The following is a 25,395-nucleotide window of genomic DNA, read 5'->3' as shown; positions in this document are numbered from 1 at the left end:
TGGGAGAATCACGCAAACAGGGGGGGAGGGAAAGGAAAAGTGCGGAGACGAGCCACCTGGGCGCAGGACGCAGACCTGGCTCAGTGCTCCGGGCTCGCTGCATCCCGGAACTAGTGCAGCTGCTGGAGAGGGAAGAACACGGACTTCTAGGGCTCCGCTTGTGGCCCACAGGGCTAAGGGGACAGTATATAACACAGCTGAACCCAACGCTTACGTCAGAGACCACGGAAAAAAGACTGAGGGAAGGGGGCTGAAAACAATGGTTTAAGCTCTCACTGCCGAGCAGAGAACGGAAGCCTTAAATACTAAGACTAGCCGCCCCCTCCCTACCCCCCCAGAGCTCACCCCGCCCCCACTTGGCCAGTGCTACAAGTGGAACAGTAGCAGTGTCAGATCAAAAGAACAGAATATTTGCTGTTCTGAGTACTGTGGACTGCAGACACAGATTCACAGCCCAACTAGTTCCGGCAAAGGGGAGGGAGCTGTGGAAGAAGGACCGGCTGTAGTGGTGGTCGCCACCATTGCTCTGGGCCACCTCTCACAACTCACTCTACCCCTGGCCCCACCTATCTGGGCGGATCCCTTCAGGAGTAAACAGATCTGCTGAAACATATGGGCTCTGAATCTGGTGCAGATAGAGCTTTGGAACTTCAAAAGCTCTCCGCATACCTACACAGACACTGCGCCCTGTGACCCAGGTGAACTATTAACAGAGGAGAAGTCCGTCTCCCAGGGAATCCCCCCATTGTGTGAGAAGCTGGAAAAGTGCAGAGAAAACATAGCACTATCGTGTGAGAGAGAAAAAAAAGACTGTAGTCGGAGAGAAAATAAAACATTCTACCAACAAGTACTGGAAAACAAAACAAAGACCTCTTCCTATCAACCTGTTGCAGAAGCCACTCCTGTAGATGTCTAGGAAGAGAAATAATAAATCAGTAATTGCCATGAATAACCAAGGCAACAAGACAGCTCAGAAAGAAAGTGAAAAGTCTCCAGAAGAGGAACTTAAAGATATGGAAATATGTGACTTAAATGACAGAGAATTCATGATTGCAGTTCTGAAAAAACTCAATGAGATACAAGAAAACACTGAAAGGCAGTTTAATGAACTCAGAAACACAATCAAAGAACAACATGAACATTTTACGAAAGAGACTGAAATTTTAAAAAAGAACCAAATAGAATTTCTGGAGATTAAGAACTCAATAGAAGAAATTAAGAATGAAGTACCAGCTTAGGTAGTAGAGTTGACAAGATGGAGGCAAGAATCAGTGACATCGAAGATAGAAACCTGGAAATTACACAGATGGAAGAAGAAAGAGACTTGAGACTTAAAAGAATGAAAGAACTCTACAAGAATTTTCTGACTCCATCAGAAAGAGCAATATAAGAATAACGGGCATACCAGAAGGAGAAGAAAGAGAGAAGGGGATAGAGAATATATTCAAACAAATTGTTGATGAGAACTTCCCAAACTTGTGGACAGAACTGGATCCTCAAATCCAAGAAGCAAACAGAACACCTAATCACCTCAATCCCAACAGGCCTTCTCCAAGGCACATTGTGTTGAAGCTTTCTAAAATCAATGACAAAGAAAGAATCCTCAAGGCATCCAGGGAAAAGAAGATGGTAACCTACAAAGGAAAGCCCATTAGATTATCATCAGATTTTTCAGCAGAAACTCTACAAGCCAGGAGGGAGTGGAACCAAATATTCAAACTATTGAAAGAGAGAAATTATGAGTCAAGAATAATATATCCAGCAAAGATATCCTTTAGATATGAAGGAGGAATAAAGACCTTTCCAGACATACACAAGCTGAGGGAATTTTCTAATACACAAGCTGCACTACAAGAAATACTAAAGGAGGATATTCGACCACCATCAGCAGGAACAATTTGTGGCAACCAAAACATAAAAAGGGGGAGAGTAAAGGCCTGAACCGGAATATGGGAATGGAGAAAGTAAACGTGCTAGAGAAAATGGAATACTCTAAATGTCAAACTTTCTTTTGCATAAATTTAAGGGTAAACACTCAAAAAAAAAAAAAATCCAGAACTGAAATATATACTGTAATAAAAGAAGAAACAGAGGGAAACATCATAGAATACCACTACACAGAAATAACAGACAACAAAAAGGCAAAGAAACAATGGAGACACAGCCTTACCAGAAAACTACAGATAGAATGACAGGAAATCCTTACATATCAATAATCACCGTAAATGTAAATGGATTGAACTCACCAATAAAAAGGCACAAAGTAGCACATTGGATCAAAAAACTAAACCCAACCATATGCTGTCTCCAAGAGACACATCTCAGCTACAAGGAGAAGCATAGACTCAAAGTGAAAGGGTGGAAATTGACACTCCAAGCAAATGGTGCCCAGAGAAAATCAGGTGTAGGCATAATGATATCAGATGAAACAGACTTCAGGGTGAAAAAGATAACAAGAGATAAAGATGGACATTTCATAATGGTAAAGGGGACTATACAACAAGAAAACATAACAGTCATCAATATTTATGCCCCCAATCAGGGAGCACCGAAATATACCAAGCCACTATTAACAGAACTAAAGGGAGAAATTGACCCAAACACAATTATACTAGGGGACTTAAATACATCATTGACAGCTATGGCTAGATCATCCAAACAGAAGATAAGTAAAGAAATAGCATCCCTAAATGACACATTACATGAAATGGACATAATTGGCATTTATAGAGCACTTCATCCTAAAACATCAGACTATACATTTTATTTCTAGTGTACAAGGAACATTCTCAAGGATAGACCATACATTGGGAAATAAAACTAGCCTCAGCAAATTTAACAAGACTGAAATCATACCAAACATATTCTCTGATCACAAGTCTTTTAAACTGGATATCAACTGCAAAAAGAAAGCAGGAAAAAACACAAATACGTGGAGATTAAACAACATACTTTTAAAGAATGACTGGGTCAAAGAAGAAATTAGAGGAGAGATCAAAAGATACATAGAAACAAATGACAATGAAAATACATCCTACCAAAATTTTTGGGATGCAGCGAAAGCAGTTTTAAGAGGGAAATTTATATCATTACAGGCCTATCTCAAGAAACAAGAAAAATCCCAAATAAACAACCTTACGTTACACCTTAAAGAACTAGAAAAAGAAGAACAAGTGAAACCCAAGGTCAGTAGAAGAAAGGAAATAACAAAAATCAAAGCAGAACTAAATGAAATAGAGAACAAAAAGACAATAGAAAAAATTAATGTGACAAAGAGCTGGTTCTTTAAAAAGATTAACAAAATTGACAAACCCTTGGCTAGACTCACTAAGATAAAAAGAGAGAAGACACTAATTAACAAAATCAGAAATGAAAAAGGGGAAGTTTTCATGGACACCACAGAAATACAAAGGATCATCCAAGAATACTATGAAGGACTATATGCCACCAAATTCAATAACCTAGAAGAAATGGACAAGTGCTTAGAAACATATAGCCTTCCAAGGCTGAACCATGAAGAACTGGAAAATCTAAACAGACTGATCACCAGTAACAAAATTGAATCAGTTATCCAAACCTTCCCGAAAGCAAAAGTCCGGGACCAGATGTCTTCACTAGGTAATTCCACTAAACCTTCAAAGAGGATCTAATACCAATCCTGCTCAAACTCTTCCAAAAAAATTGAAGAAGAGACAGTACTCCCTAACGCATTTTATGAGGCCAACATTACCCTGATACCAAAACCTGGTAAGGACAACACAAAAAAAGAAAACTACAGACCAATATCTCTGATGAATACAGATGCAAAAATCCTAATCAAAATTCTAGCAAATCGAATACAACAATGCATTAAGAAGATTATTCATCATGACTAAGTGGGGTTCATCCCAGGGGCACAAGGATGGTTCAACATCTGCAAATCCATCAATGTGATACATCACATAAACAAAATAAAGGACAAAAATCATATGATTATACCAATTGATGCAGAAAAAGCATTTGACAAGATACAACATCCATTTATGATTAAAACACTTAATAAAATAGGTATAGAAGGAAAATACCTTAACATAATAAAGGCCATATATGACAAGCCCTCAGCTAATCTCATAATGAATGGTGAAAAACTGAAGTCTTTTGCTCTACGTTCAGGCACACAACAGGGCTGTCCCCTATCACCTCTGCTTTTCAACAGAGTGTTGGAAGTCCTCGCCAGAGCAATCAGGCAAGAGAAAGAAATAAAAGGCATCCAAATTGGAAATGAAGAAGTTAAATTATCACTCTTTGCAGATGACATGATGCTATATATAGAAAACCCTAAAGACTCCACCAAAAAGCTATTAGAAACAATCAAAGAATACAGTTAAGTTGCTGGCTACAAAATCAATGTACAAAAGTCCATTGCATTCCTATATACTAACAATGAAATCTCAGAAACAGAAATACAAAAAACAATTCCTTTTGCAATTGCAGCAAAAAGAATAAAATACCTAGGAATAAACTTAACCAAGGATGTGAAGGACCTATATGCTGAAAACTATATGACATTTTTAAAAGAAATTGAAGAAGACACAATGAAATGGAAAGACATTCCATACTCATGGATTGGAAGAATCAACATAGTTAAAATGGCCATATTACCCAAGGCAATATACAGATTTACTTCAATCCCCATCAAAATCCCAAAGGCATTTTTTTAAAAGAAATAGAACAAAAAATCATCAGATTTGTTTGGAACGACAAAAGACCCCGAATAGCCAAAGCAATCTGAAGAAAAAAGAACAATACTGGAGGTATCACACTCCCTGACTTCAGCTTATACTACAGGGCTACAATAATCAAAACAGCATGGTATTGGCAGAAAAAGACACATAGACCAATGGAATAGAATTGAGAACCCAAAAATAAAACTACATAAATATGGACAGATAATTTTTGACAAAGAAGCTAAAAACATACAACGGAGAAAAGACAGCCTCTTCAATAAATGGTGCTGGGAGAATTGGAAAGCCACGTGCAAAAGAATGAAACTGGACTGCTATCTGTCACCATGTACCAAAATTAATTCAAAATGGATCAAAGACTTAAGCATAAGACCTGACACAATAAACTGCATAGAAGAAAACATAGGTACTAAACTTATGGACCTTGGGTTCAAAGAGCATTTTATGAATTTGACTCCAAAGGCAATGGAAGTAAAAGCTAAAATAAACGAATGGGACTATATCAAACTTAAAAGCTTCTGCACAGCAAAAGAAACCATCGACAAAATAAAGAGGCAACCAACTGAATGGGAGAAGATTTTTGCAAATAGTGCCTCCGATAAGGGGCTAATATCCAAAATATACAAGGAACTCATGAAACTCAACAACAGAAAAACAAACAACCCAATTGAAAAATGGAAAGAGGACATGAAGAGACATTTCTCCAAAGAGGACATACAAATGGCAAACAGACATATGAAAAAATGCTCAACATCACTAATCATCAGAGAAATGCAAATAAAAACCACAATGAGATATCACCTCAACTCAGTCAGAATGACTATCATCAACAAGACAAATAGTAACAACTGTTGGAGAGGCTATGGAGAAAAAGGAACCCTCATACACTGTTGGTGGGAATGCAGACTTGTGTAGCCGTTATGGAAGGCAGTGTGGAGGTTCCTCAAAAAATTACGAATAGAATTACCATATGACCCAGCAATCCCTCTCCTGGGTATCTACCCAAAAAATCTGAAAACATTTATACATAAAGACACGTGTGCTCCAATGTTCATTGCAGCTTTGTTTACGGTGGCCAAGACATGGAAACAACCAACATGTCCTTCGATAGATGAATGGATAAAGAAGTTGTGGTATATATACACAATGGAATACTATTCGGCGGTAAGAAATGATGATATAGGAACATTTGTGACAACATGGATGGATCTTGAGAGTATAATGCTAAGCGAAATAAGTCAGCCAGAAAATGCAGAGAACCATATGATTTCACTGATATGTGGTATATAAACCAAAAACAACAAAAGAACAAGACAAACATATGAGAAACAAAACCTCATAGACACAGACAATAGTTCAGTGGTTACCAGAGGGTAAGGGGGGTGGGGGATGGGAGATGAGGGTAAGGGGGATTAAATATATGATGATGATGGAAGGAGAACTGACTCCGGGTAGTGAACACATAATGGGATTTATAGATGATGTAATACAGAATTGTACACTTGAAATCTATGTAACTTTACTCACAATTGTCACCCCAATAAATTTAAAAAAAAAAAAGAACTTTAACATGGAAAAAAATCTATATGTTCATCAATTGTATAATGGACTAATAAATTGTTATAGATTTATTAGTCCAGTACACTACTATAAATATTTATAAATAAACAAACTATACACACACACACACACACAAAAAGAAGGAATCCAGAATAAAGTAATTGGATATGCTAAATTTGTTCAATTTAAACTAATTTTGATTATATAAAATAATAGTATTAATGGCTTATTTGTGACATGAAATAAAAATTGAGTTATAACAAAAGTAATAGTCGATGTCAGCATCTATTATTGATCCATTTAGATTCCCGGTACTGTTTTGGATTAAGACAAAATATTGAATAATTGCTAGCATGTTCAGTGTGCTTGTTAAAAGAGCGACTAAAATAATAAGTAAAAATCAAGCTTATAACTTCAAAATAGAGCAAAACAGAATTCATTCAACCCAAAAGAAGTCAAGAAAAAAGAAGAAAATTTAGATGATAAAAATGATAATTTTTAATGAGAGAAGATTGATGTGTCACTAATCTCTTGTTAATCTAATCAAGAAAAGCTGTTGTTCCTTTAAAAATGATGGCCCACTTAATAGTAATGTCTTATAACTTTTTATATTAAAAGAGAGAAACTGGAAGCCAAGGCAATGAAAATGTTAACAGTTATCAATTTGGGGTCATGAGAAAGTATAAATAAATTTGCACTTCCATTTTTTTGTTACTTTACCTATAACTCAAAAAAACGTAATAGTGATAATAATACTGTTCTTCAACATTTTTTTGTGTGAAAATGCTAAAATGCTTCCACTAGAATGCAAAACTGAGACAACTTGGTATCGAAATTCAAAGCTATGGTGCAAGTCAATTCCCATTTAGTAGAAACTGTTTTTTGATTTAGCATTTCCATTTTTGTGATAATACCTGGAGCCTTTTTAAGTTCCCTGAAAAACAAATATTTGATTTCTTCCCAAGTATATAATAAAAGAGCAATCAGGAGGTAAAAGCAAAGTATACTGAGGTCCTCTAAGGCTCATTTATGAATCATAAAAGGCTTGATAGCATTAAATACCAATTGCAATGCTAAGGCAGTATGCTGGGAAGCATTCATGTAGCAGCAAAGCCATAGCATCCTGAGTCTTCTCAAAAATAATGTAAAATAAGAGTAGATTCCAACCAACTTCCCACTTTGGCATAGTTGTTTTATAAACTGAAACAGAATTCCTTTCTGGTAGTGTTTTGTTTTGTTTTGTTTTGTTTTGTTTTTTTAAATGTTTGCTTTTAAAATTTCAATAGCACTTGAAGTTATAAAAGGAGCCTCATTAAAAAGAAAAACAGCTTTTATTGACCAACATGCTCTTACCAACCACAAATGGTAATGATATGAAAATGCAAGTTTCTTTAAGAACAAAGCAATTGTAAAGTCCTTTGACACCTCTAAAAGAGGTAAGCTTAAAATGTTACTTAAAAAAACAAACGCTTCTCATACTCTAATCTACTCAGTTCTAATGAGGTAAGGGGGATGAGAATAGGGCTTTAAAAATCTCTAATTTTTAGCTGTAATTATTAAAAATTACCCTTCTGTTCTAATAACATATCACACATATAGTCAATTATTTGTTTTAAGTATACTATAATCATGGTTTACTAGCAATCTGGTAAACAGACAAAAAATGTTTAGTAGCCAAGATAAAGCAACACAAAACATTTGGTACCCTTTGGATAAAGTAACAGTAATAATAACAACAACAACAAAAACAACTACTTGCCTTGTTTCCCATTTGCCAAGCAATACAATAAGACCTGTGCAGTACATTCATGTCCTAAATGAGAATCAGCTTCTCAAATATGATTTGAAAATTCCTTAAATAGCCCAGTTGTAGAGCTGAATTTAATTTCTATAATTGCACATCAGGTTAAGTACATAGTAGTTTTTTGACTTGATGTTGGTTTTTGTTTTTCTGTTTTTGTTTTTTAATCTGTATCTGTATACATGAGAGTGTCCATCTATGATATGAGCTTTTTACACAGTAAGTCATGAAACCTACAAGTGGGATCAGTTTCACTGCCCGACAACATTTAAATTATTCTTTCTTCCTGTCATTGTCCTTCTTCCCTTCCCTGTGTCGCCACCACCTGTCCCCCATCTTTGCTGTCTCATTGATGTATTTGACTAAGTTAAAAATGTGTACAGTGCTATTTCACTCTCATATATTAACATTTAGTTCACATCATCATTATATGAAGTATCATATTCCCATTGTACATATGATAAAACTGACCTTAAGACAGGATAAACAACTTTCCCAAGGCTATACAACTTAGATAGATAGACAGATCATAGACAGATAGATAGATAGACGATAGATAGATAGATAGATAGATAGATAGATAGATAGATAGATAGATAGATAGATAGATAGATAGATGATAGATAGATAGATGACACCCAAGTCCCCAAATTTGCACAGTAAAGATGTAATTGTAAATCGGCAGAGTATGACTACACATTATTCCATCACACATTTTGTCAACATTATAACACTAGGTCAGAGAAGCCAGAGCAGATCACTGGGGCTTCTCTGTGCCTCCAGCTGGGGCTTATTCTGTGTGAAAGATAAAAGGACAAAGAATTTCATGTAACAAAGAGAGTCTGTGATTAAGCAACCAAAAGTACAGTGTTTCCCCGAAAATAAGACCGAGCCATACAATCAGCTCTAATGCATCTTTTGGAGCAAAAATTAATATAAAACCCGGTCTTATCTAATATAATGTTAGATAAGACCGGGTCTTATATTATAGTAAAATAAGACCAGATTTTATAGGTAATAGTTCTACAGGTGTTAAAAAAAGTGGCCTCTTTAAGGGAGTGAAATGATCAGGAAAGGCCTTGTGGAACTTGCCCTAATACAGAACCCTAGAGGTGAATTTAATTAGGTGTAAAGGTCAGAGAGCTAAAGGAACCACGAGGGGTCACGGGATTGTGGGAAAGAAATTACAGGTCAATATGAATACTTCAAATTTTATACTGCAGTCTTTCAGGATCTCTGTACTGTTTTGAGTGGGAAAGCTTTGAGAAGACATTGATGATTAACTAAGTTTTGTAGTACAAAGTATAGGTGGATTCCTAAAGAAGAGGCAGGAAGTACATGGTAAAGACATAGTTTGATTAGATTGGTGGGTGTAAAACTGGAAGTTAAGGACAGACCCGAGGTCTATTTTTAATGTGCACATACAGAGACTTTGCATGCTGCTTTATTAACTCGTGTACGGATATTTACAAGCATAAATCTTCCTGAAGTTTTCCACTGCCAAGGCAGACATCACCAGAGATTTGAAAGCAATTTCACTGCCCTTGTCTCCTTTAAGCAGTCCCATAATCATATGTGCTACGAGCTTATTGCAGCTTAGGTGTTTTCTTTCAGGCTGATGAATAACTCTAGTTGGCTTTACGAATAACATACTCACAACGGTTGTCTCATGAGCCCATAAATGAGCACTAACCATAAGAAATCACACCACCCAAAGCTACAAGTAAAATTTACGCCCAACTTAATACAATGGGTGGATTAGCAAATTTCTGTGAACTCATCTCTATTACATCAGGTTCAATAGCTAAGCTTGCTTTTAAAAATGAAAAAAAAAATTCACAAAATATTTCATAAATATTATAGGAAAAGTTATGATACTTTAATTTCAAGAAGAAAATTTGTCACTATTTCTTTACTTGGCCCTTGAATAGACACTTTAATGGGGGCTCTTGGAAGGTAACATAAAAATAAAAGCATTTGAAAAATATGTAAAATATTCTCTAAGGAGCCTGGTCCTTGAGTTTTGTGAAACACTTTCACTGAATATTCTTTCAATAAATATTATTGAATGCTGCGCATTTTCTGCAATTTGTGACTCCTAGTAATTTTCAGTATATTTGAAGCAAATGAATGTTCCCAAGTATGCATCACAATAACGACGACTATGGATGCAGTGAACTGATATGGTAAAATGGTGTCCTGATTTAGATTTTAATCATTTTGACAACTCACAAAAATGATCAACTTTTTTAGCTGCCCAAAAGACTTCTATTAGAATGGTCCAAGTCATGTCATTATGATAAAAATTTAAATTATGTTTACCCTGATGGAAAAAACCTCTTAAAGTTTAAACATTAAAAATATTTCAAAGAGTACGATAGCTACATAAAGGAAAAACTACAGAGATTGTTCCTTTACTTCCTCTGTAGGAGGATATATGCTATTAACATTTCATAAAATATACCAAATAATGAGTTTCTGGGCGACTTTTATTATGTTTTAAAAAAATGTATTTGAGAAGTGCTCATTAAGGTTTTATAGGATTTGAGCAACAAAAATATATCTCTTCATTTTAATCTTATATATAACTCAAATTTGTCACAATATCAAGCCATAAGACATGTACAAGAAGGCACAAATATATTGTGAATTTTCCTATAATAATTTCACTGATTAAAAACTGAATGAAGTAGTAACTTTAAAAAAAAGGGGGGGTGTTCTTGCTTGGCTGATATCCTAAATATCATTTCTTCCTTTATCTTACCTATTGCCAATGAATTTAATTATTTATTAACTCCTCCCTATATTTAATTAATTCTAATATAAAACTACCATTCACAAGACATAGATCATTTAGGTAGGAAAGCACTGAAATATTTGAACATAAAAGGTTCCGATGAATAAACTTTTCATTAAAACTTAACACTGATTTTACTACCTAGGACACACTTCAAAATTAATTTTAACAGCAATTATAATCCCTACATATTTCTTATTGTCTAAATATTTTTAGACAGTGTCTAAATATTTTACTTTTTAATCCTAAACAAGAATATTCGTAAACACTATAATAGAAAGATAAAGTAAGTAGACATAAACTTTGGGTTAATCATTTATGTCTTCATTTATTGGTTATCTACTATATGTCAGGTACTGCATTAGAAAGTTTATAGATATCATTCCTAATTATTAGTATAATATTATTATCTTTCCCTTATTCCCTTATTCTTAATAATGAACTTTGTAAGCATAGGTCCTAAACTACGGACTTTGGGTTGAGAAAGGATTTTATGAATTTGACCTCCAAGGAAAGGGAAGTAAAAGCAAAAATAAATGAACAGGATTATGTATATCAAACTAAAAAAACCTTCTGGATAGCAATATAAACCATCAGCAAAACAAAGAGGCAACCAACCGAATGGTAGAAGACATTTGCAAACAATGCCTTTGATAAGGGGTTAATATCTAAAATATAAAAAGAACCCATACACCTTAACAACGAAAAATATACAATTCAACTAAAAATGACCTGAACAGACATTTCTCCCAAGAAGACATACAAATGGCCAACAGTTATATATGTTCAACTTCACTTGCTATTAGGGAAATGCAAATCAAAACCACAGTAATATACCACCTCACACCTTTTAGAATGGCTGTTACCAGCAAGACAAGTAATCACAAGTGTTGGTGAGATTGTGGAAAGAAAGGAACACTCATACACTGCTGGTGGGAATGTAATTTGGTACAGCCACTATGGAAAACAGTATAGAGGTTTCTCAAAAAATTAAGACCTAGCAATACCTTTTCTGAGTATCTACCCCAAATTTTGAAAACATTTATTCATAAAGATATATGTACTCCTACGTTCATTGCAGCTTTATTCATGGTGGCCAAGATATGGAAACGACCAAAGTGTCCTTCAACAGATAATTTGATAAAGAAGATGTAGTACATATGTACAATGGAATATTACTCGGCCATAAGAAAATGTGGAAACACTGCCATTTGCAACAACATGGATGGATCTTGAGATTATAATGCTAAGCAAAATAAGTCAGACAGAAAAAGCTAAGAACCATATGACTTCACTCAAATGTGGCATATAAAACTGAAAGCAACAAATGAACAAGACAAACTAAAAAAAAATCATAGACACAGAAAACAGTTTAGTAGTTACCAGAGCTTACCGTTAAGGGGGCAGAGGTAGGAAAGGGTAAAGGAGGTCAAATATATGGTGATGGAAGTAGAACTGACTCTGGGTGGTGAACACACAATGCAATATAGAGATGATGTATTATAGAAATGTACACTTGAAACCTATTTTTACAAACCAATGTCACCCCAATAAATTTAATAAAAAGAAAAAAAATCATTTAGGGTACAGTTCACAATGTTTTTTAGAAGAACATTATTTTTATTATTTCTTACTGCATAGCAATAATTTTATACCTTAATATAATGGAAAATGTTGAAACAAACTTAAATGTTACAAAACATAAAGTCAAATACAATTTATAATATTAAAAAGACAAACGTTTATTTCAGAGATGAATTAATTAATACTACTACGAGATTATGAAAGAATGCTTTCTTGGACAAGAAAAAATGTTTGGCTTTTTCAATTAAAAAAGTAAAAGAAAATGCGTCCTCCTATTTGAATATGCTTAATATTCTTTATTTTTATATGCTATCTTATTTTGTGCTTTTTGCATATAGATTTCTACATACCTAAGGATAAGAAATATCTTATCCTAGTATAGGAAATTCTTATCATGAAATTTAGATTTGCATGTCCCATTCTCTCTGTTGAGTAGAAAGTTAGCATTATAAAAGTGAAAAAAATATTCCATGTTGGAAAACCACATTCCATTTTACAAGTTAAAAGCAAATACTTCAAAATATTAAATAATTAAATACTAGCAAAATATAGACAGATAGCTCTCTATAATAGAACTATACATCCCTGTTAGATTCTTTATATTTCATGGCAAAAATAAGATATACTTTGAATACAATTATTGAAGAACATAGATGCTTACAATATATTATGCCCCTTTGACATTATTAATGCCTGACCATCACACACGTACACACACACAAAGTACATCTTTCAGCAATCTAACAATGGTGTAAATAATGAGAAAAAGACTTACGTGATCAATTAATTCACGGACCATTCCATTCCACTGTCCATTGGCATCATCTTGGGCTCCATATTTCCCATCCTCCACAAGTCTAATTTCATATGTAAAGCCAAGGATTGTAGATAACTCTCTGAGAAGGTCAATGCAATAGCCCTCAAATCGATCATTCCCATAGAGAGGTTTGTCAGACTTCTTAAACAGGACATAGGGTTCTTCCTGAACACAGTGAACATAAAGGTAGGGGCTGTAAGTTAATTATAGAACTTACTACAGGGATTGTAGCTTTCCTTAAAAGAAAATTTTACATTAATCTAGGACAGAAGACAATATTTTTTTTCTTACTATAATTAATATAGTTTAAAATACTAAGAAGGCAGATTATTTCAGGACTATCAGTGCCTCACAAAAGAATATGTAAATAATGTAATTTCACCATGACTCTATGATAAAAATGTTATACATCTTATACCATATATATCACATGTAATAAATAATGTCAAATGTGGCATATGCCATATAATATATAATAAAAATAGATATAACAGATATAACGTATAATACAAATAGATATAATTTCACCATGATTACAATGCACCGATTTGAATTAAACCATTTAGTCAATATCTGTTGTGCCATTTCAGTGAGATCTATTGATAAAAAAATGGAAGAAAATGTCATTGCCTAATTGCCTACCATGTGCTAAGAACTGGATGAGGGACTTTTATATACTATATTATCACATTTTGTTCTAACAACCATGAAAATTAAAATTACCATATTTAATTACAGGAAAAAAGGTAGAAGCTTACTTTAGAATATTAAAAAAAGTAATATTTATCAAGTGCTTATGCATTCATCCAACATTTTATGGACCGCCTGTTATGAGCCAGGCTCCTCTATTTAATAGAGAAAGCCCTGTGTCATGAAGTTTATGATATATAGGAGAAAAGCAATAATAAATGCCTAAACAACACCTAACTTCAGATGCTGAATAATGGTTAAAAACATAAAATAGGATACAGAACAAATGCAAGGTGCTGGGCAAGTAAGAGAAAATAAAACAAAATTGAGTAATATATCTGGGACTCTTTTTTTGAGATTTGAATGAGGTGGAACCTAAAAGAAGAGAAGGAGTCTAGTCATTTGAAAATCTGAAAGAAGAAAATTTCAGGCTAAGGACATAGCAAGTAAAAAGTCCTGAGATCAAAATGACACTGGACTGATGCAAGAAGAGGACAACAGCATCAATATGATTGAAGTCACATCCAGTAAGCTCAGAAAGTAGCTGAACAAGGTGAGAATGAAGAGACAGTGAGGAGCCAAATCCTATAAAGCTCTGCAAAGCAGGCCCTATTAAAAATGTGTATGTTTACATAGAGAAGTGCTGAGAGAATCCATTCATTAGCATATTTTATTGGGGGCAGGTGGAGCATGGTACAATAGACTGTACTGTAAATAAACTGGAGTGCAATTGGCTCTACTACTTACTATTTGACCATGTGCAAAGCCTCTGGAAGCTGCTCTCTTAGAAAAGTACACTGCAAAGTGAACAAGCTTAGGAGTCTGTCGTGCCATGCCATCTAGGAATGTCATCACCTTCTTCCTGACCTCATGAGAACAGTCATCCAAAGATGGCCATCATATCTAGAGGAGTTTTAGACATGACAGCAATGTGTCGCTTACCCATACTCACCTCAGAAACAAGGCTAATTCCATCTTCCTTCCCATCCTTGTGAGCTGGCTTATCCCTCTCCTGTTCATGAACACTCCAGCCTGACCAGTTGCCTGTTCTTCAGATACTCCACTGTGTTAAAGAAGTTCTGCTCAGAGATCAACGCATTGTTCCATACCTTCATCTATATTTTTGGAATGTCCATTCCACCTCCCTGCTTTACTGGACTTTACCCTGAATTCACTGCTTCGCTTTCAGCCTTCTTTCCTAGAGACTATCTTCAGAATCACCATCACATCCCTGAGGAATAGAGGCACATTTGGTGTCTTTCCTCCCCTCCCAGACTATTTCTTCCCGTGCCTTGTGTGATAACCTCTGCTCCTCTGAAATTCATGCCACCCTATTATACCAAACTCTCTCTTTACCCTTGCTATCATCCGATGAAATCTGAATCAGAAAATTTACTAAGTGAGAAGGGAAGCCTTTACTTTTCAAATTTTTAGCTACCAGATTATAATTTTGTTTTCTAGTTTTGCCACATTATTTTCCCTTGACTTTCTCTGACCACAGTAGGAACTCCCTCTCAGGATCCTTCGCTGCTGTCTCTTTTCTAACTTCTTCTAAAGATTGATAATCCTTAAGACTTGGTTTATGGCCTCTGATCCCTTTTATTACTATTTATCCCTAAATAATCTGGTTCACACACATCAAATTTAATAACATTTTTATGCAGATGAAATATTTGTCTATCTGATTCAGACCTCTCCAAATGAGCTTGGGCCCACATATTCGGGCAACTGTCATCATCACAAATGTCTCATAGGCATCTCACATCCTTTAATTCCCACATGGAATTATTTTCTCCAAAATCTACCTTTTCCGTTTATTTCTGGTTTCAGAAAATGGTACTATCATCTATCCAGTTATTCCAGCCAGTCACTGAGGCATCATCCTTTCTTCCCACCCCCACACCCTGTATTTTTTTTTTTTTTGGCTCATTCTTTATAGCGTAACAAAAATAATCCTCTTAAAGTATACATTGAATTATATCCCCACCACTACTTCAAGCCACCCAATGGATTGCCAATGCATTTAGAATAACATTCAAATTTTCCACCACAACCCCTGAAACCTGTTATTCTACTAGTTGTACTCATCTTGGTAAGTGGCTCCAAAACTCACAGAATTGATCAAGTCAAAAGCCAGGGAATCTCTCCTGCTCTCTGCCCTATCTTTTGGAAATCTTGCAAGTTTTCTCATCAAAACATATCTTGAACCTATTGATATATTTCCATCATAGTTCATTGCAATCTTTATTCCTTATCTGGATTCCCATAGTAGCCTCCTACCTCTTCTTTCCACTTACATGTCCCCACAGTCCATTCTCCACAGAAAGTCTTAGTGATTTTGTAAAAATTAAATATGATTGTATGGTGCATTTGCTTAAAACCCAACAGTGGCTTTTTATTAAAACTAGAATAAAAGCAAAACTGCTTTCCCTGGCTTTAAAGGCCCTGCTCACTTTCTTCTGACTTTAGCTTCACATTCCTCTCTCTCTCTCGTTATATTCCAGATACATTGGCCTCCCTTCTGTTCCTCAAACTTGTCAAGTTCATTTCTGACTGGAGGTATTTGCATTGTCTTCTCCCCCTCCATTCTGACTAGAAGGTTCTTTCTTAAGATCTTCACTTGGCTGTTTCATTCTCATCTTTCAGGTCTCTGCTCAAATATAACTTTTTCAGAGAATAAAAACCACTAGTACATAGAAATTGTCTCATCTTTCTAAGTTCGTCTCCATTGTCTTACCTTGCTTAATTTTTCTCATAGCATTTACCCCAATCTGAAGTATGTATGTATGTATATATGGACATACGTATGTATTGGGGTGTAGTTTGTTTCTTTCTTTCCATATTAGAATATAAACTCATAAGTTTAGAAACATTAGAGATTATACTTGTTAATATATTTCAAGGCCTATTAAAATGACTGGCAACCAATTGGTGCTGAGAAAACATGTGCTAAATGAATAAAACACTCATTATGAAGACTCACACTCTATCTTACTCTCTCCAATCTCATCTTCTTTTTAAATTCTAAATATACTGTTTTCTTTCATTTCCTTAATCACCAAGCTATTTTCTACCCAAGAGCCTTTTAACATATTGTACTGTTTACCACATGCCCTTCAAACGGTGTTCTCCTGTGCTTCCTTTATGGCTCTAATTAAATGTGAAAACTTTCCTGGGCTATTTATCTAAAGAAAATCATGTTATTCCTATCTCAATCCTTTATTTATTTTCTCATAACAATTAATTAATCTTCAATTATTTTATTTGTTGGTTTACTTCATTTTTTTTTGTCTCACTTCCCTGGAAAATAACATTCATACTGATTCATTATAGTGCATACCGTGCGCAACACAATGCCTGGCACATAACAGGTGCTAAGCAAACACTGAATTGAATTATTTTGATTCGATATTTCAATTGAATCAACTGAATAAGTGTTTGATAAATTCGTGAATTTTCTGACTCAGTTTTCTCATCTCTAAGTAAATTTAACAATGCTTTTAAAGTTCTTATGTGAATTAAATGACAGGAACCTGGTAAATATTAGTCCCAATATTGTTTAATTATTTTAACTTCCCAATAATTTTCAATGGGTTTTTAATAGACTTTAGAGAAGTTTTAGATTTACAGTAAAATTGAATGGAAAGTACAGAATTCCCATATACTTCTTGTTTGCACATAGGCCTAGCCTCTCCCACTATCAACAACTCCCACCAGAGTGATGTTTTGTTTTGTTTTTTGATGAATCTACATTGTGCTCTGCCCGTTCATCCCTCCATGTCCCCTAAGCACTAGCAACCACTGATCTTTTTTATTATCTCTACAATTTTATTTTTTTCCCAAATGTCATATAGTTGGAATCACATAGTATGTAGCTTTTTCTGATTGGCATCTTTCACTTAGTAATATGCATGTAAGTTCCCTCCATCTCATATTATGTATAGAGAGCTCATTTCTTGTTATTGCTGAATAATATTCCATTGTCTGGATGCACCACAGTTTATTTATCTACTCATCTACTGAAGGTCATTTTGGTTGCTTCTAAGTTTTGCTAATTATGAATAAAGCTCCAATAAACATTCACGTCCAGAGTTTTGTCTGGATATAAGTTTCAACTCATATGGTTAAATGCTAAGCCATTGTTACATCATATGTTAAGACTATGTTCAGTTTTGTAAGAAATTGCCAAACTATCTTCCAAAGTAGTTGTACACTATTGCATTCCCACCAGTAATGAATGAGAATTCATGTTGCTTCACACCCTCACCTGCATGTGTTGTCATGGTTCTGGACTTTGGCTATTCTAATAGGTATAAGGTGGTTTTTCATTGCTGCTTTAATTCACAATTGCCTAAGGATATATGATACTGAACATCTCTTCATATGCTTCAGTAAATTGTTATTAGGACGATTTTACAGTTGTCATTTTCAGAGAAGTTAAATAATTTCCCCAGGTCACATAACTATGAAGAGATAAAGAACAGCTAAGAAGAGGCAAAGAAAAGATTTGAACTCAGGCTTTCTAAACTCCAGGATATATACTTTTCCCACTAGTTTATGTTGTTTCTGTTACCATAAGATAATTTGTGGAAAATCTATATATGCTGGATTTTTAAATGGAATTAGGTCAAAAAACCTAAAAATCAGAAATTAATCTGTAACTTAATTCAAAGCTAGCTATTTGGGCTTTCTATAAGTTTAAAAGCACAGTTAGGACCCTATCTAATTTTTATGTACTAAACAATCACATATAAATTTTATTCCCCAGAGATACACCGAGAATGTGACAGATACAGTACTCTTCCATCCTTGGGGTTATAATACCCATTTTCCTCTTTACTCTTCCTGGCCTGCTACTCTTTTAAATTAGAAAACATTATTCCATGGATCATAGTTTTAATGCTTTTGTTACCTCGGAAGGAGGAATAACTATATCTAAACAACTTTCCTGTGCTGATCATTCACATTTCAGGCATATCCAAGTGTCTCTTTTTCTGGTTTTCTGGTATAACTTTTGAATTCTTTTACCGTAATATTTATCATATTGAGTTGTTAGTGCTAATTAACATATATATCTTCTAAACTAGACTTGAACAATTTATATGGTAAGAAAGTTACTTAAATTTGTAGCAATACCACAATCACCAGGCACATAGAATTACAAATAAAATGACTGTGGTGAATTAAATGGGAATGGATTGCTCTGGTCAACTGGGGAAGCGAAGGGAACTTGATCTTGAAGGAAAATATTTTAAGACAGGTAGGTTCCCCTATGGGGTTTGAGTATGGTGGTAACAAATCCTCAGGTCACTAACCCACAAGCAGAGGGTTAGAGACTTGAGAAGAACATACCATATTTCCCAGCAGAAGAGAGAACAGCCTGAGAATTTAGGGCTGGTGGAATGGGAATCAAAAGAAGCATGTTGGTACAATAGATGAACTCTGTCGATTTCACATTTTTGTATCAGTCAGTTTCTGACCTAAATAAATGGATGTATACTGTTTTATTTAAAAGTCACAAACATTAACCATTTGTCAAGATCCCTGCACTAATAGCACTATCTAATATTTTCCAATAAGTTATTTCGTGCCAGGTCCTATTCTGACTGCTTTCCTGGGATTAACTTATTTATTCCACATGACAACCATGGGAGGTTAGTAATATTATTATTTCTATTTTAAAGATGAAGTAACTGAGGGCAGGCGTGCTAGGAATTTTGCCTAAGGTCAACAACAGCCAGAACATTCAACTCAGGTAGCCACTAACCACCACTAACCACCACTAACTGCTGAACCACTAACCACCACACATTAAACGATTCTCACATTAAATAATTTCTAGTGATCACTTCTGAACTCCATGTGAATGCGTAATTGCACATAGCTCATTAAATAACTTAATATGCACTGTATGGCTTTATCACCTGTTTTCAATCAACTGGGATTAGCCACTGGGCTATGCCACATGCAAAATGGCAATACATATACTCATTAAACAAAGTAATGAACACATTATAAAAAAGAATAGAAGTAAATATATAATGCAGAAAATTCATTTTTAAATCACACATGATCTCCTTTCCCAATACAAACATATGTTTTTAACATAAAAGTACAGAATTTATGAAAATTGCATATTTTAAATGCATCAGATTTAAGTAGCAATACACGAGAGTCTAAAAAATGCTTATTGTTCCTATTCACACAATTAAATCATCATTGTCTCTATTTTAAATTTTTGTTCCAAAATATTTATGGCATACTTTTTGCACAAATTCACTTGAACATTAGAAAAAAATAATATGATGAAAGTTAGTGATTACTTAACTCTGTAGGAGGCATGTGAGGGATATATGTGTACCAGGTACAAAAGCAGAGCAAAAATTGCAAGAATTATTATGCTATTTAAATATCATTAATCTAGCTTTTCATAGTAACCATCTGACCTATTAACTTGATTTACTTCACCTATAACCTAATAAGAAAACTTCTGTCATAGACAAATAAGTTTATTTATCCCTGTGAGATTAAAAAGCCTTTCTCTCTGTCTCTCTCTCTCGCTCACTCGCTCTGATTTTCATATCACTAGGAAAAAACATGTGATCTGAGTGCATACTTTTTAGTATTTATGGATCTCCACAATATCAAATATCATTATTCCCATATTTAATTCTGATAAGTAAGACACGGTTTTCCAGCTATGGCTCCTCTCTCCAGCTACACTATGTCACAAGATAGTTTACAGCAAGTTATGACTATCCTTTAGATTATCTTTCTCTGTTTCACACAGTACAAGGATAAATAATAATCTCACGTAAGAAAAGAAAAATGGTACCAGAAGCAATTACCGTACCACATATTGAGTTCAGTGAATAATATGATAAAACTCTCCTGGGCAACTTTACTGATTTCTCATATAGCCTTAAATCTCCACATCAGCATTTGCTAGAGGTAAAGTTACTTCATTCCAGTGGCATCTGTAATAAGGATTTGTCAGCATTTCCACTATCAACCTCAGTTTTAAGGAACCCAATAACTCATGTATTTTTATCTGCATTAGACTGGGAGTTGGTACCCAATAAACCTAAAATGAAGTTCTGAAAAAGTGAAATATGTTTTAAGGTTCAGGTGAAAAAAATGTTTTGTTTAAATGTAATACAACTTTATGCTTTTAAGTGTATAACTCATATATCCCTCAGCCCATATCTACAGAGAGCTAAATTATCTTTCACATGTGTTAACTCTTGAACTATCAGTCTTACCCATGACATTTTAAAGACAGGGACATAAAAATGCAAATTAATTGTATATGATATGTTATTGCAATGAAAGGCTAAACTAACTAATTTATGTATTTATTCAAACATATATTGAACTCCTATTATATACCAGTACTCTTTTAAGCTCCAGGTGTACAAGAAAAGAGAAAATAATACCGAAAAGTCCATGCCCATATGGAACTTCCAATCTAGTGATGAATTTGAGATTCTTATCTATTTTATATTATTTTGTGTTATTTACATGGCTATTCTGCTTCATTAATCACTGGAATAGAATATCACTATAGAGTACATTTTAAAGAAACACAACTGTTTGTCTTGCTTTCGAGCATTCTGGTGAATCTCAGGACCTATGACACTGTGGCCCTCAAATCATCAATTTGGGAAAACATAAATATTTAGTTAACCCCAGCCTGGTTCTGAATTTACGCTTATGACCAGACACCTTTAAAAATTACTTTGTAGAAACTAGCTGAAATTTGAATTGCTTATATGTAATAATATCCTCAACTAAGAACAGCATTAATGTATTTATATTGTACACATTTATATTTATATTGTTAATAACTTAATTTTTCCTCAATGAAGATAGGGTTGACAAAAAAAGAATTTATAACCATTTTTTTTTTTTTTTTGTCTCCCTATAAGCCAGATGAAAATAATGTTACGGAGATTAAAACTTAAAACTGAGTAGTTTATGTTTTCCCAATAATCATTTATGTCTTTCTATTTTCTGAACCTTATGTACATACTCTTTATATCCTATCACTGTACTAACACTGAAAGCACTAATAAGTAATAACAGAGCAACTTAGTTTTCAAAGAGGGTGAAGATCAAGGTAGATGCTGAGAACTTAACTGTAAGTAGAAGGCTAATGAACAGGCAACATAAAGAGCAAGGGCAATGATTCTGCTGAAGTTGTCTCCACAGGAAGGTGAGTCGGCTCTTTAAAAACTGTAGAACTTACACTTTAACATGAGAAAAATTTAAAAAGAAAGATAAAGAAAAAACAGACCTAAACATCTTACGCTGGAATGCTCAAGAGAATGCAAAGTGGAGAACCAAGCTGTTAAAAGGGAGATTAAAGATCCAGGGACATTACAAAAAGGATGCATGGACAACAATATTAAGAAGATGGACATTTCTTTAACAGATATGTTATCAACTCTCTGTAACTATCTGACCATGGACTATCCCAATGTTCTAATAAGCAACACTTCTGGATTGAATAAGAACACAGAATGTATGATATGACCCAGTAAAAGAATAGCTTGATAACAATGATAACAATAGGAATGTTTCCCCAATACTAATATATGTTTCCAATTGGCATGTTTTAATTTTAATTGGGCATCACCATCCCTGTATGGAATAGTGAACTAACTCTAAGTAAATATAATAACTCCAGAAGTGATCAAAGAGTTATCATGCTATTCTAAGAAAATACAATTTTAAAGTTTTATATGTTATTTAACAAGATGCATGCAGATGTTTACATTTGAAAACTTCATGCTAAAAAAACAAATGTAAAAGTTTTTGTTGTTCATCCATCCGAGGCATCCATGCATGCATTCATTAAACAAATATTTTTATGTTAGTTCTGTACATTGATTTGTAGAACAGAAGTCAGCAAAATTTGTCTTAAAAATCAAATAGTAACTATGTTTGGCTTTGCGAACAATACAGTTCGCAAATCACTCAACTCTGCCACTCTAGAGCAAAAGTAGCCATAGAACCAGTGAATAAGCTGGGGGAAAAAACTGTCAGTTTTTAGGATTCATTTTGTTTTTTAGGAACTCTAGAATCTAAAAAAAAAATAATAATTAAATAAATAAAATAAATCTTGGGGAATGCTTCGTGAAGAGAAAACCTGCAGATTTTGGTAGAAGAGTTCCGTGGCATATCAGTTTACCTTGTTACTACTATCCTCCACTCCTCAATTCTGTAGCAGCCTTAAAGATGGCAGCCTGCATTCCTGGTGCAGGTTGTGAGTACCATAGGGAACAGTATGGGCTTATTCCCAAAATAGGCAGCTCTGTGTTTTCACCTGTATAATGGTTCCCTGAAGGATTGCTTTGTTTTGTCTAAAGAGAAGCTTTCCCAAAGCTGAAGCTCCTTCATAGGTGGTATTTTCATAAGTGGTTAAAGGCAAATAGATCGCTCACTTTCTTCCTGAGCAGAGAAAACAGCAGGGGCAAGAAATAGATGGATCAAAATTCCTGGAACAGAAGAGGCTGAGGAAAGAGACACTTGAAAGCATGAGGGCTGTGAAAAGCTCCAATATATTCAAGGGAATTTAAAACCCACGTATATGATTATGACAGTGTGCATGATCAGAAAAACCTAAGAAGATTTTAAGCATTTATCTCGGGTTGGACTTCAGGCTCTGTGCAAGCAGGGAGGGAGAAAGAGCAAATTGTAAAGTGCATGGTTAAACAGTAAAGGAGTGTTCTGATATACAAATAAACTATAAAGATGGGCAGAAGTTTCGTTTGTTGTTATTTGGTTCCAGGAGTTTAAGGAAATTTCAGTAAAATCATTAGAGGATTGCCACTAACCTCACAAACACAGACTTCAGTGGCCACACGTAACAAAAAATACAGACTTTAGAAAATCAGCTCAACAAGGTCAATAATCCAGTAAATGACAACCACAACAAAAATTAACATCAAATCTGTGGTGGAGGCTGAAATTTAACTTACATGCTAGCTACATTACAATGTTTAATATGTCCACATTTCAATAAACTATTTTGAGGTATGGAAAGAAACAAGAAAGTACAGCCCATTTATAGAAATTGTCTTGACAGAGAGCAGCTATCGGACCTACTGGAAGAGCTTTAAATCCACTGTTTTAAATATAATCAAAGACATAAAGGAAATCAGAGACAAAGAAATGCAAGAGGCCATGAGAATAATTTCTAACAAAATAGAGAACATCGGTGAATAAATAAAATTATAAAAAGGAACCAAATAGAAATTATGTAGGTGAAAATTTCAGTAACTGAAGTGAAAATTCACTTGTAGGGTCCAATACCAGATTTGAGCAGTAGGAAGAAACAATCTGTCATTTTTTTTTTTTGACTGAAGATATGTAAACTGAAATTATTCAGTCTAAAGAACAGAAAGAAAAGTGAATGAGGAAAAATGAACAGACTCAAAGGGACGGTGAAACACCACCAACTGGACTGACAAACGCACAGGACTACAAGAAGACAGGGAAGAGAAAAGGGATGGGGGGAGGGGTACAGAAAGTACATTTAAAGAAATAATGGCCAAGTTCTCAAATTTGATGAAAAATAGTATACAAGAAGCTCAATGAACTCCAAGTAGAAAAAAACCATAGTCCATAGTAAGAAATATTATTATCAAACTATTGAAAGACAAAGGTAAAATTTTGAAAGCAGCAAGAGAGAAGTGGTTTGTCGAGTACATAGATGTTTAATATGATGCCAATTTTCATCAGAAACCATGAAGGGCAGAAAGCTGTGGTTTTTTTAAAGTGCTAAAAGAAAACACGGTCAACCCAAAAATCTATATCCAGCAAAACTATCCTTCAAAAAATGAAGGTGAGGGGCGGCTGGTTGGCTGAGTTGGTTAGCGTGCACTGCTCATAACACGAAGGTTGTGGTTTGATTCCCGCATGGGCCAGTGGGAATCACTATTTAGTTAGTTCTCCACAACTGGATTGAAAAGAATGACTTGATTTGGAGCTGATTGGTTATGGAAAAACACACTGTTCACAAATATTCCCCAATAAAATTAAAAAAAAATGAAGGTGAAATTAAAACAGTCTCAAATAAATAAAAGCTAAGGGATTTTGTTGCTAATAGACCTGCCATAGTGAAATGTGAAAGAGTCCTTCATGATGAAATGAAAGGACACCAGACAGTAAATTTAAGTCATAGGAAAAAATAAAAAATAAAAAAACAGGAAAAATCACTATATTGGTAAATATAAAATCTCATATTATTTTCCTTTCTGGTTTGTAACCCCTCTTTTTATCATATATTATTTAAAAGACAAATGCATGAAACAATAATGATAAATCTATGGTAACAGGCACAAATATATAAAGATGTAATAGTGATAATAAAAATGTAGAAGGGTAGAAATATATAGGAAGAAAGTTTTTTTTATAC

At 34.4% G+C, this 25,395-nt stretch overlaps 1 protein-coding gene across 7 annotated transcripts in view; it reads right to left on the bottom strand.

Annotated features, from left to right (window-relative positions):
* The window catches only part of GRIK2 (glutamate ionotropic receptor kainate type subunit 2), a 595,315-nt gene that overhangs the window by 172,026 nt on the left and 397,894 nt on the right, over positions 1–25,395 (bottom strand). For all 7 annotated transcript variants that reach the window (XM_033099818.1, XM_033099826.1, XM_033099832.1 and 4 more), the window contains one exon: positions 13,242–13,448. In XM_033099818.1, coding sequence (XP_032955709.1) covers positions 13,242–13,448 — 207 coding nt within the window. The remainder of the gene's footprint in view (positions 1–13,241; positions 13,449–25,395) is intronic.

This window comes from Rhinolophus ferrumequinum, chromosome 3, assembly GCF_004115265.2.
Source record: "Rhinolophus ferrumequinum isolate MPI-CBG mRhiFer1 chromosome 3, mRhiFer1_v1.p, whole genome shotgun sequence".
Classification (NCBI taxonomy): domain Eukaryota; kingdom Metazoa; phylum Chordata; class Mammalia; order Chiroptera; family Rhinolophidae; genus Rhinolophus; species Rhinolophus ferrumequinum.
The sequence above is the reverse complement of the archived record's forward strand: the minus strand, read 5'-3'. Positions and strand labels throughout refer to the sequence as shown.